At 44.6% G+C, this 11,643-nt stretch overlaps 1 protein-coding gene across 10 annotated transcripts in view; it reads right to left on the bottom strand.

The window, feature by feature from the left end:
• Positions 1 to 4,362: 4,362 nt before the first annotated feature.
• Positions 4,363 to 11,643, bottom strand: part of LOC134354386 (transcriptional enhancer factor TEF-1-like) — a 102,775-nt gene continuing 95,494 nt past the window's right edge. For all 10 annotated transcript variants that reach the window (XM_063063370.1, XM_063063371.1, XM_063063367.1 and 7 more), the window contains 2 exons: positions 8,175 to 8,327; positions 4,363 to 4,860 (listed from right to left, as the gene is read on the bottom strand). In XM_063063370.1, coding sequence (XP_062919440.1) covers positions 4,747 to 4,860; positions 8,175 to 8,327 — 267 coding nt within the window. In that variant the 3' untranslated portion in view covers positions 4,363 to 4,746. The remainder of the gene's footprint in view (positions 4,861 to 8,174; positions 8,328 to 11,643) is intronic.

Genomic DNA, 11,643 nt, shown 5'->3' with positions numbered 1-11,643 from the left:
AATGGGGCAGCATTACTTTAGATGCATCCTGTCTCATTGGATCTACACTCAACTCTGGAGCATTTGGAGAGCATCATCAGGATGCTCTTTACAGCTACAGCTCTACCTTCAATACCACCGTCCCCTCAAAACTAATCAATAAGCTTCAAGACTTTGGCCTCAATACCTCCTTGTGCCACTGGATCCTCAATTTCCTGATACGCAGACCCTAGTCAATTCGGATTGGCAACTACATTTCCTCCACAACCTCCATCAGAACAGATGCACCAGGAGGCTGTGGGCCTTGCCCCCTGCTCTACTCACCTGACATTTATGATTCTGTGACTAAGCACAGCTCCAATGTCATGTTCAAGTTCGCTGACGACACCACTGTCGCTGGTCAAATCAAATGTGGTGATGAACCAGCATGCAGGAGGGAGATTGTAAACCCGGCTGACTGGTGCCTCAAGAACCTCTCACTCAACGTCAGCAAAACCCAGGGAGCTGATTATTGACTTCAGGAGGAGGAATCCAGAGATAGACCACATCGGGGGCCAGAGGCAGAGAGGGTCAGTAACTTTAAATTCCTCATTTCAGAGCATGTGCAATTACGAAGAAAACACAGCAGAGCCAAATTCTGAAAATTTGGCATGACAGTTGAAACTTTGACAAACTTCCATAGATATGTAGCGAATCGGAATCAGGTTTATTATCACCAGCGTGTGTCATGAAATTTGTAAACTCTTTAACAAGTTGTTAGTGTATATTGACTGGCTGCATTGCAGCCTGGTATGGAAACACCTATGCCCTCGAACAGAAAATCCAAAAATGTAGAGGATATGACCCAGTTCAACACAGGTAAGACCGTCCTCACCATTGAACTTACCTACCTGGAGAAACGTTGCAGGGAAGCTGCATCCATCATCAGGGAGCCCCACCACCCGGGATGTGCTCTCTTCTCGCTGCTGCCATCAGGAAGAAGGTACAATAACCTCAGGACTCACATCACCAGCTTCAGGACCAGTTACTACCCCTCAACCATCAGGCTCTTGAACCAAAGGAGAATACTACGCTCAAATCACTTGCCCATCACTGAAACGTTCCCACAACCTACGGACTCATTTTCAAGGACTCTTCACCTCACGTTCTCAACATTTTTTGCTTATTTACTATTATTTATTTCTTTTTGTATTTGCACAGTTTGTTGCCTTTTGCACATCCAGTTGGTGCGGCCTTTCATCAATCCTACTATAGTAATTGGATTTAATAAGTATGCCGGCAAGAAAATGAATCTCAGGATTGAATATGGTGACAGATATGTGCTTTAGTAATAAATCTACTTTGGACTTTGGAGGGTTTCTTGAAATGGTGTAGATAGTCCAACTAGGTATGGGACTGTCCCTGATTTTATACTGGGGAATGAGCCTGGTCAGATGAACAAAGTTTCCATAATGGGGTATCGTGGAATTAATTACCACAATTCCATAAGTTTTAGGAATTCTGGATAAAATTAAGAGTGGTCTTTGGATTTGAGTGCTAAACTGGTGGGAGGCTGGTTATGTCAGTATTAGGCAGGAAATGGAGCAGCTGTTTGAGGGTAAATCCACATCTGACATATTGGAGACTTTTGACAGTACGTTGATTAAAGTTCAGGTCCAGCATCTTCCAGTGAGGAGGAAAGACAGGGATGGCAAGGTTTGGGTGGCGCCGGGTGTTGTAAGTTTGGTCAAAAAGGAAAGGAAAGTGTACACTCAGTGACCATCGAATGTATGCTCATGATTTCCTGTTGGTGTAGCCCATCCACTTCAACATTTGATGTGTTGGGTGTTCAGAGATGCTCTTCTACACACACCACTGTTGTAATACATGGTTATTGGGGTTACTGTGGCCTTCCTGTCAGCTTGAATCAGCCTGGCCATTCTCCTCCAACCTTTCTCATTAACAATGTGTTTTTGCCCTCAGAAGTGCTGCTCACTGGCTGTTTTTATTTGGTTTTCTTGCACCATTTTCTGCAAACTCTAGAGGCTGTTGTGTGTGAAAATCCCAGCTCATCAGCAGTTTCCGAGATACTCAAACCACCTCATCTGGCACCAGCCAATCATTCCATGGTCAAAGTCACTTAGATCACATTTCTTCCCCCATTCTGACGTTGGTCTGAACAACAACTGAACCTCGTCACCATGTCTGCGTGCTTTTATGCATTGAGTTGCTGCGACATGATTGGCTGATTAAATATTTGCATTGACGAGCAGGTGTACAGGTGTACCTAACAAATTGCCCACTTTCTAAGTTTTAGGAAGCTGAAATCTGAGGAAGTAGAAAAGGAAAACAAGGAATCATGAAGGTTAAAAGGGGCCAAGAGATGTCCTTGGCAAGTTGGATTTAAGGAGAATCCCAAGGCATTTTACATGTATTTGAGGAGCACAAGGTATCCGAGGAAATGGTGGCTTCCACCCAAGAATGAAGGAGAGAAATGGTAGGTGGAGCTGGCAACATTTTTAGTTACTTCTTTGCCCATGAGCACTCACCAAGGAGCTGGGCATGGATGGTGGTGTGATTAGGGAGGTGTTGATGATCAAAGGAATGTTGATATTAAGGAGGAAGAGTTGGGTGTCTTAATAACCATTCAGGTGGATAAGTCCTGAAGGCCTGGTGGGATCTATCCCAGGATTCTGAGGGAAGCATTGATGGATGAGGGCAAGGCAGAGGATGTGTCTACATGGGTTTGGGTAAAGTATTTTAAAATGTCCCTCTTTGTAGGGTGGTCTAGAACAGGGGTTCCCAATCTGGGATGCCTAACCTGGAATGCATGGACCCCTTGCTTAATGGCATAATAAAGGTTGGGATCTCCTGGTCTGGAAGAAGGAGTCATGTAGAATCCATGGTGAGTTGCTAAATTGGATCCAGAATCTACTTGGTGAGAGATGACAGAGGGTGGTAGTGGTGGTGGAGAGGTATTTTTCTGTTATTGCATGGACCAACACTTCCCTAGGTACCATCTTGCTCCTTATGTACATATAAAGAAAATGCCTTCACATTCTACCCAATCCTACTCGCCAAGGACAGTTCACGGCCTCCTTAGCCCAGATGAATTGCTCCTGTTTCTCCTCTTTAGCTGGTACTTTGAGCTATATAAATATGTTTGAACCAAGCATCTTCTGATCCCTACCTTGAAGGTGTAAAGGATAGGTTTGTGTGTGAGTGGACAGGCATTAGATCAGCTCTCACAACATAAATCATCAGTGCAGTGTCTGAAACCATCTGTCAAACTGCAGGGAAATGTATATCACTGGTGAGAAATATAGAAATGTGCTTTCACACACATACACACACACGCATATATATATATGTTCACTCTCCAGGGTGCAGGCATGGGCAAGGTTGTATGGAAGACCAGCAGTTGCCCATGCTGCAAGCCCCCCCTCTCCACGACACCAATGTTGTCGAAGGGCATTAGGACCCATACAGCTTGGCACCGGTGTTGTCACAGAGGTGATTAAGTGCCTTGCTCAAGGACACAACACATTCCCTCGCTGGGGCTCGAACTCACGACCTTCAGGTCGCTAGTCCAATGCCTTAACCACTTGGCCACGTGCCCACACTATAACAGAGACATAGACAAATGGACAGGCACACACATACATAGATACATACTGTACATACACATACACACACTCATACACACCCAAATGCACACACATACTATACACACACACACACACACACACACACACACACACACACACACTTATTACATGGATGCACACAGACAAACACACATACTCTACAGACACACACACAGATACATGTAACACACAAACAGATGAATACAGAGATACACACACACATACAGACAAAAAGATGCATACATATAACTCAAACATACAGAGGCACGCACACAATTACAATTACATAGTAATTACATAGTAAATTACAAAGCAATTACATAGGTACACACATGGTCTCTCCCGCACACACACAAAGCTTCAGAGGAAAACCCATGACACAGTTTTGTACGCTGCTCATTGTACCCAAAGGTTGAAGAGCCTACTGTAAACATCACATTATCATCCTTTGACCAGGGGTTTAGAAACATGTACCAAATCACAGCCTATCATACAGAGTGAGGAGGGGAGGTATAAATGGTACAAGTCAAATCAAGCTGATGTTGTTTTGTGGGGAGGGAGTGTCACAGTCAGGCATTCACTTACTTTCCCCATACCAGCTTCTGACTTCAGGAAGAGTCAAACACACACACAGACACACACACACACACACACACACACACACACACACACACACACATACTTCACCCTTTCCAGAGGGGTGAACGTCGGCTTAGTCCTTCGTCCTTATGGGATCAGCCAATTCCTTTTTTTCTGGATTTTATGTTCAAGTACTTGACATCACTTCCATCATTTCCAATCAGCAATGCAGGTAAAGAACAAGATTTATCAACATCAAATGATCAGATTGACCTCATTACAAACACACAACTCCTGGGCTTCCATGGCAACCCATTGTTATGGTTGTGATCTGTCCAAGTCCAACATGCTGTCGCTTTCACAAAGACACTGGAAAGTCTTCGAGAACAATTGCTGTCCTTGCAAATCCAGCCACAAGAACTTTTAGTGTTGTAGAGAAATCCGGCCCCATTAGGGAGCCCTGACTGTGTTTTCATTGGAGATGCATCAGGATGCAAAGGCTGCACCTAATAAACCTCCCAACCTGGAGGTTGACTTGAGTATGTTAGAGCAGAGGTTTTGTTTAGTCTTTCACGAGTCTGTAGACGTGATGCTGGGCTCCGTGTTCACTTGTTGAGACCTCAAAGACATAAGCAACACACAAGAGTAGTTCCTGTGTATCTCTGTTGGTTACTACCTGGAAGAGATTAGAGAAAGTCAGGATAGTTATTCAAATGAAGAAAGGACACAGTTAGAGGGTGTTGAGCTGTGGAATGTGATGGGTGTACGGTGTTGGTGCTGGGATGTGTAGCCACACGTGTGGGCTGGCCCTGCCCCCACCCCAGCACACCTCGAGTGTGTTGGTTGTTTCATTGTATTTAGGACGGCGGTGAATGTCGGTAGCTCGGGTTGAGGCATTTGATGTCGCGGTGTTCGCCGAGCTTGGCGACCAGCTGGCGGACGTTTCACTGCCAGTCGAGGCGACGCGCTCAGCTCGCGAGCACTCCCGGAGAGAAAACCTGCAGGCTGATTGCCAAGCTCGGCGAACACCACAACAACAAACTTCACTGTGTGTTTGACGTACACACGATAAATAAACTTGAATCTTGAATGGGGTCCAGGCAGTGAACAACTGAGGAGATTTGGGATGGGGTGACCACACAGGTCCATGCAACTAGACACGGGCAGAGGAAGCAACGAGTATGGCTCTGTATTGTAGGGTTCCTTAAAGTTGTTATACCCGGGGGGGTGGTAATGGGGATAAGTTCCCACTACCTATTAAATGCTCCCAATGGTGTGCATCTCAAATGGCTTCTGATAACAAAGTCCAATTCCTGACCTTCACGTGTGGCTTAGCTCCTAATCCTGGCGGAACCGTTTCCACCAGAAGGGGCAAAGGCGTTTTACAGGCGCCTTAACACCAGCCGCTTCGGGCAGACTGGGCTCGTCAGCTGTGGTTGGCAGCTCATCCAAGAGAAGGAAAACTCTGATTTCAAACCTCCACCGCCTTGCAGCTACACCCACTTTGGAGTAAACCCCAAGGGAAAAAATCCAGTGCTGGAGCCCCTACATTGAGTCCAACACTGACCGTTGACTCCTGTGGCGCTGCTGGTGCCAAACTATATCGGTCTCTGCTGTTTCTCTAGGCTCATCAGATGCGTGGAGAGGGGGAGCTCGGTACTCGGGCAACGGCTTGCCCTCCATATCGTACTGTCCAGGGTCGTGTATCTAGACAGCTAGGACGCACAACCATGGTCAACTTTGACCAACAGAAGCCTCGATATTGTAGGACATAAATACTGAAATAATGGGGTGACTGTGAATATGTATTGATGAGAGTACTATGTACAGTTTAAATTGTGGATTCCAAATATTAAATGAAATAAAATGATGAGAATATCGGAGCAAGAAAAGTAATGGAAGAACTAAGGACTCACATTATTGGGGTAGAATTTGGCGAATACTGCCAAATTGTGTTAAATGGTCGATATGCAGAAGCTACTGTAAATCTCTTACTGCCCACCTTAAAGTTATGACCTCTATTTATGGCATAACATCGACGTGTTTTGCAAATGTGGCCTTGCAAAGACCAGTCTACAGGGAACTGTGGAGGGGAAAAGATGGAGAGGTAGACAGAGGAAAAGATGGACGGACAACATTAAAGAATGGACAGGGGAAAACATTTGCGGTGACCCAGGCTCTGGCACACAACCGCGACAGATGGAACAGACTGGTGAAAATCTTGTCATGATGGCGCCCAGACAACTCCACCAGGAGTTAAGGGCACAAGGCAAGGCATGGAATCAACCTGTTTGGAGGGAGGTAGGGCTGATATCAGAGGTAAGTTTTTACAGAGTGGCAGGTGTGTGAGGGAGAGGGCCTGTTTGAGACGCCAAAGTGTTGGGATAGACAGTAGATTTTCACAGACTCTAGATCAGCGTCTCTAGGGGGCGTTGCTATTTCGTGCACGGTGGGTGGTGGGGAGGGGGCTGATGCTGTTGCTGGAGCAAGTGTGGGGAAGCGGGTGGTTGATGCTTTTGCCACTGCTTGTGTGTCAAAGGGGGAAGTGCAGACAACCCACCCTGCAAAAACTCATTTCAGGGAGGTAGCACCATCAATTTGCGGGAGACCTCTGGGAGAGGTGGGATGTCTGCAACAGAGTAGCTCCTTAGCAGCTGGCCAGCTAGTTTAAATAACGTTAGCTATGCTAATGAACGAATGGCACCTGTTAAACTCACCTCAACATGTCTTTTACAGTCTTAACCCACCATGGGCAATAGAAAAGTCACTGTTGCAAACCGCGCAGCGAGCAACACTGTCATTATTTTTGACCCCTATTAGGGAGGGGTACATTTTAGTGTAGTCTGGGGTGACGTACGTTTATATTTTCTTTTTTTGGAACACTCTCCCATAGCGTGCGTGCGCGCTCTCTCTCTCTAGCACGCACTCTCTCTCTCTCTCTCCCTCTCGCGTGGTCGCTCGCATGCTCGCTCTCTCTCACGCTCTCCCTCTCGCTCTTGCGCTCTCTCGCTCTCAAAAAAATTGATTTCTGGGATATTGTATATAATTTGCGGGCATCAGGGAGCCACTATTAATATGCAGGAGACTCCCGGAACTTCCGGGAGAGGTGGGATGTCCGGAAGTGGCGGGGGGGGGGGGTGCTTGGGGTTCTAATGCTTTCTCTCATTCATTCTTTGTAATTTTTTTTTCTGGTTTGTGGACGTCTGAAAAGAGTAAGAATTACAGGTTGCATACTGTATACATTCTTCGATTTTAAATTGAACCATTGAATGCATTGCCGGGGTGATGGTAGGGGCAGGTACATTAGGGATTTTTAGAGAGGCACGTGGATGATAGAAAAACGGAGGGCTAAGTGGGAGCGAAGGACTAAATTCATCTTAGAGTAGGTTAAAAGGTTGGCACAATGTCATGGGCCGACAGGCCTGTACGGTGCTGTACAACAAACAACAATGTTGAACAACAAACATGTGATGAGGTCCCAGACATAGGAAATTTAACAGCACAAGGCCCAAGGTGGAATTTTCAAAGGAAATCCATCAGGCTTCAGGCCTGGGATTAGGGCCCCAGGGGAGAGAGACTCGGGAGTGGTGGAAGTGAGGGGAAACTCTCTTCAGCCGGGACAGCTTCTGGTATTCAGTTTTCCTGTAAGAGTGACCTGCAGCATGCCTGTGAGTATAAATGTACACATTTGTAAACCTAATGCACGGAGCATTCTGGTTGTACGTTTCAGACCATGCATTAAATTGCCTGCATTCAATAAAGTAATATTTTTTATCAGACTGCAGCTTGCAAATGCAAGAAAATTCAATGACCAGCCAGTTACTTCAAATAGTCGATGAATTTTTAACAAGTGTATATTTAAGACTAGTAATAAAACCTTAAAAGATCCCACAAGTGATGCTAATCACAGCAACCATCATGAAGAGGCATGTTGCTGACAGTCGGATCATTTCGTCTAAATTCAGTTTATTTATTTGCCAACAATCGTACCTGCAGAATGGTAAAGTTCTCCAGGACACTGTTCATCATGTACTTCTCAGGCAGTTGCTTCAGCTTGTGGATAAAGTTGACGAGGTACTCACACATCGGAGAACGATGGATCCGGTACAGAAAGCGGCCGTTTTCAAACCGGGCATATTCTGTCTGGAGGAGATAAACAGGGGCATCCTTCAGTGAGAACCCAGGGCACTGAGGTGGAAAAGGTAATAACAAGCTGTCTGGGACGACATTACTGAACATGTCTGATTCAGGATATTGGTCTAGCCCTGTTTCCTTTTGGGTTTTTTTTTTCTTTTTCTTTTGGGGATTTTTCTTTGTTTATATATATATTTTTTTCTTTTTATATGACTAATTTCATTATGAGTTTGGAAGTTTATTATACCTATGTTACTTAAAATCCTTTTAATATATGCTGATTAAGATTATTCCAATCTCTTTGTACCAATTTTGTTATTGAGTTTATAATTTTGAAAATTAATAAAAAGATTTAAAAAGAAAGAATAACAAGCTGCCCGGACAGTAAGATTTTCCACCAGGGCAGAAAATAGAAAAAATAACAAGATTGGGACCTTCAGTGCCAAAGGTGTAAAGACGATTAAATTGTCCACACAGTTTCTTCCTCCACAAGTCAATCATTGAAAAATGCTCCTATAACCTTGCAACTGATTGTTCTGAAAATTTGGCATCCCGTTCTCTCATTCATCTGGAAAGTGAGCTGAGTGTCCAGAGTTTTGGGGGGAGGGGAGGTAAGGGAGGAGATGGTGTGCGTGAGCAGACCTGGAGGTCTGAGATGTGGTGGGTCTGGGGTCCGAGCCCTGAGCTGGGTTGGGGTCTGGAAGCCCAGGGATCAAGAACGACAGTGGGTTTGCAGCAGGAGCTGGTGTCCAGAGGTGCCCAGCTTCCCTTTAAACTCATCTGGAATTCTTCCTCAGTATAACAGGTGAAACAAAATTGTGTTTTGGGTTGTTTGGATACCGGAGTAATATCTGCTGTTGCGTGAATGAAGTCACCAGAGAACATTACCAGAGACACAAAGCAGCTTCTTCATTCAACAAAACAAGGTACAGCAGGCATCATATGAAGACACTTTTGGTCGAAAGGTCTGCTGGCCCAACATGAGGCTTGATATTTTATGTGCCAAACATCAAAGGACAACTCCATATTCACAATGTATGGACAATGCTTTCTTTGAAACTGCATATGACCTTCACATCTCCTGATTCACATCTACACCATAGATATCCAAACGAGTTTGAATCAGCATTGTCTAGACTGGGATTCACAGTTCTGAGGAGCCCATTGTTCAGAGTTGCACTCCAAATTAAATCCACAATCCATATTCAGATCTGAAGACTGGTAGCCAAAGTCAATTGCTAGATGTACATGCCCTAAACCCCAAAATCACTCGAACAAATCCAATAGTCTGCAAAATTGGCCCATCTTGTTCCACTCTAGCTCCAATAATCTGGCACTCTAAGCACACTGACAGTGCTGGAAGGAACAGATTTTGTGTATTTTTGGACGTTGCCCCAACATGGTTTCATTCATAAGCATGAACCACAGTAGTACAATAAATTCTCCGGGGGAACCTGTTGTGTTTAAAGGGAGGCTGGGAAACAGTGAAACCATTCCGAACCTTTTGGACTTTATATGGCAAGTAACTATCTGCTTGAGGAACTCAGGGGCCGAGCAGCATCTGTACAACGGCAAATACCTGTAACACCACTGGCACCTTGGGCATCCATGAAGCCTTTCTTCATCGCTGTTGCCTCAACAATTTTTTTTAATAACCATATAACAATTACAGCATGGAAACAGGCCATCTCAGCCCTTCTAGTCCATGCCGAACTCTTACTCTCACCTAGTCCCACCGACCTGCACTCAGCCCATAACCCTCCATTCCTTTCCTGTCCATATAGCTGTCCAATTTAACTTTAAACAACAACATCGAACCTGCCTCAACCACTTCTGCTGGAAGCTCGTTCCACACAGCTACCACTCTCTGAGTAAAGAAGTTCCCCCTCATGTTACCCCTAAACTTTTGTCCTCTAACTCTCAACCCATGTCCTCTTGTTTGAACCTCCCCTACTCTCAATGGAAAAAGCCTATCCACGTCAACTCTGTCAATCCCGTTCACAACTTTAAACACCTCTGTCAAGTCCCCCCTCAACCTTCTACACTCCAAAGAATAAAGGCCCAACTTGTTCAACCTTTCTCTGTAACTTAGGTGATGAAACCCAGGTAACATTCTAGTAAATCTTCCCTGTACTCTCTCTATTTTGTTGACATCTTTCCTATAATTCGGTAACCAAAACTGTACACAATACTCGAAATTTGGCCTCACCAATGCCTTGTACAATTTCAACATTACATCCCAACTCCTATACTCGATGCTCTGATTTATAAAAGTCAGCATACCAAAAGCTTTCTTCACTACCCTATCCACATGAGATTCCACCTTCAGGGAACTATGCACCATTATTCCTAGATCCCTCTGTTCTACCGCATTCTTCAATGCCCTACCATTTACCATGTATGTCCTATTTTGATTAGTCCTACCAAAATGTAGCACCTCACATTTATCAGCATTAAACTCCATCTGCCATCTTTTAGCCCACTCTTCTAACTGGCCTAAATCTCCCTGCAAGCTTTGAAAACCTACTTCATTATCCACAACTCCACCTATCTTAGTATCATCTGCATACTTACTCATCCAATTTACCACCCCATCATCCAGATCATTAATGTATATGACAAATAACATTGGACCCAGTACAGATCCCTGAGGTACACCACTAGTCACCGGCCTCCAATCTGACAAACAGTTATCCACCACCACCCTCTGGTGCCTCCCATCCAGTCACTGCTGAATCCATTTTACTACTTCAATATTAATAGCTAACAATTGAACCTTCCTAACCAAGCCTCCATGTGGGACCTTGTCAAAGGCCTTACTGAAGTCCATATAGACAACATCCACTGCTTTACCCTTGTCAACTTTCCTAGTAACCTCTTCAAAAAATTCAGTAAGATTTGTCAAACATGACCTTCCACGCACAAATCCATGTTGACTGTTCCTAATCAGACCCTGTCTATCCAGATAATTATATATACCATCTCTAAGAATACTTTCCATCAATTTACCCACCACTGACGTCAAACTCACAGACTGATAATTGCTAGGTTTACCCTTAGAACCCTTTTTAAACAATGGAACAACATGAGCAATACGCCAATCCTCCGGCACCATCCCCGTTTCTAATGACATTCGAAATATTTCTGTCAGAGCCCCTGCTATTTCCACACTAACTTCCCTCAAGGTCCCAGGGAATATCCTGTCAGGACCCAGAGACTTATTCACTTTTATATTCCTTAAAAGCTCCAGTACTTGCTCTTCTTTAATCATCATAGTTTCCATAACTTTCCTATTAGTTTCCCTTATCTTACACAATTCAATATC

The sequence above is a fragment of the Mobula hypostoma genome, chromosome 11 (assembly GCF_963921235.1).
Source record: "Mobula hypostoma chromosome 11, sMobHyp1.1, whole genome shotgun sequence".
NCBI classification, from domain to species: Eukaryota; Metazoa; Chordata; class Chondrichthyes; order Myliobatiformes; family Myliobatidae; genus Mobula; species Mobula hypostoma.
The sequence above is the reverse complement of the archived record's forward strand: the minus strand, read 5'-3'. Positions and strand labels throughout refer to the sequence as shown.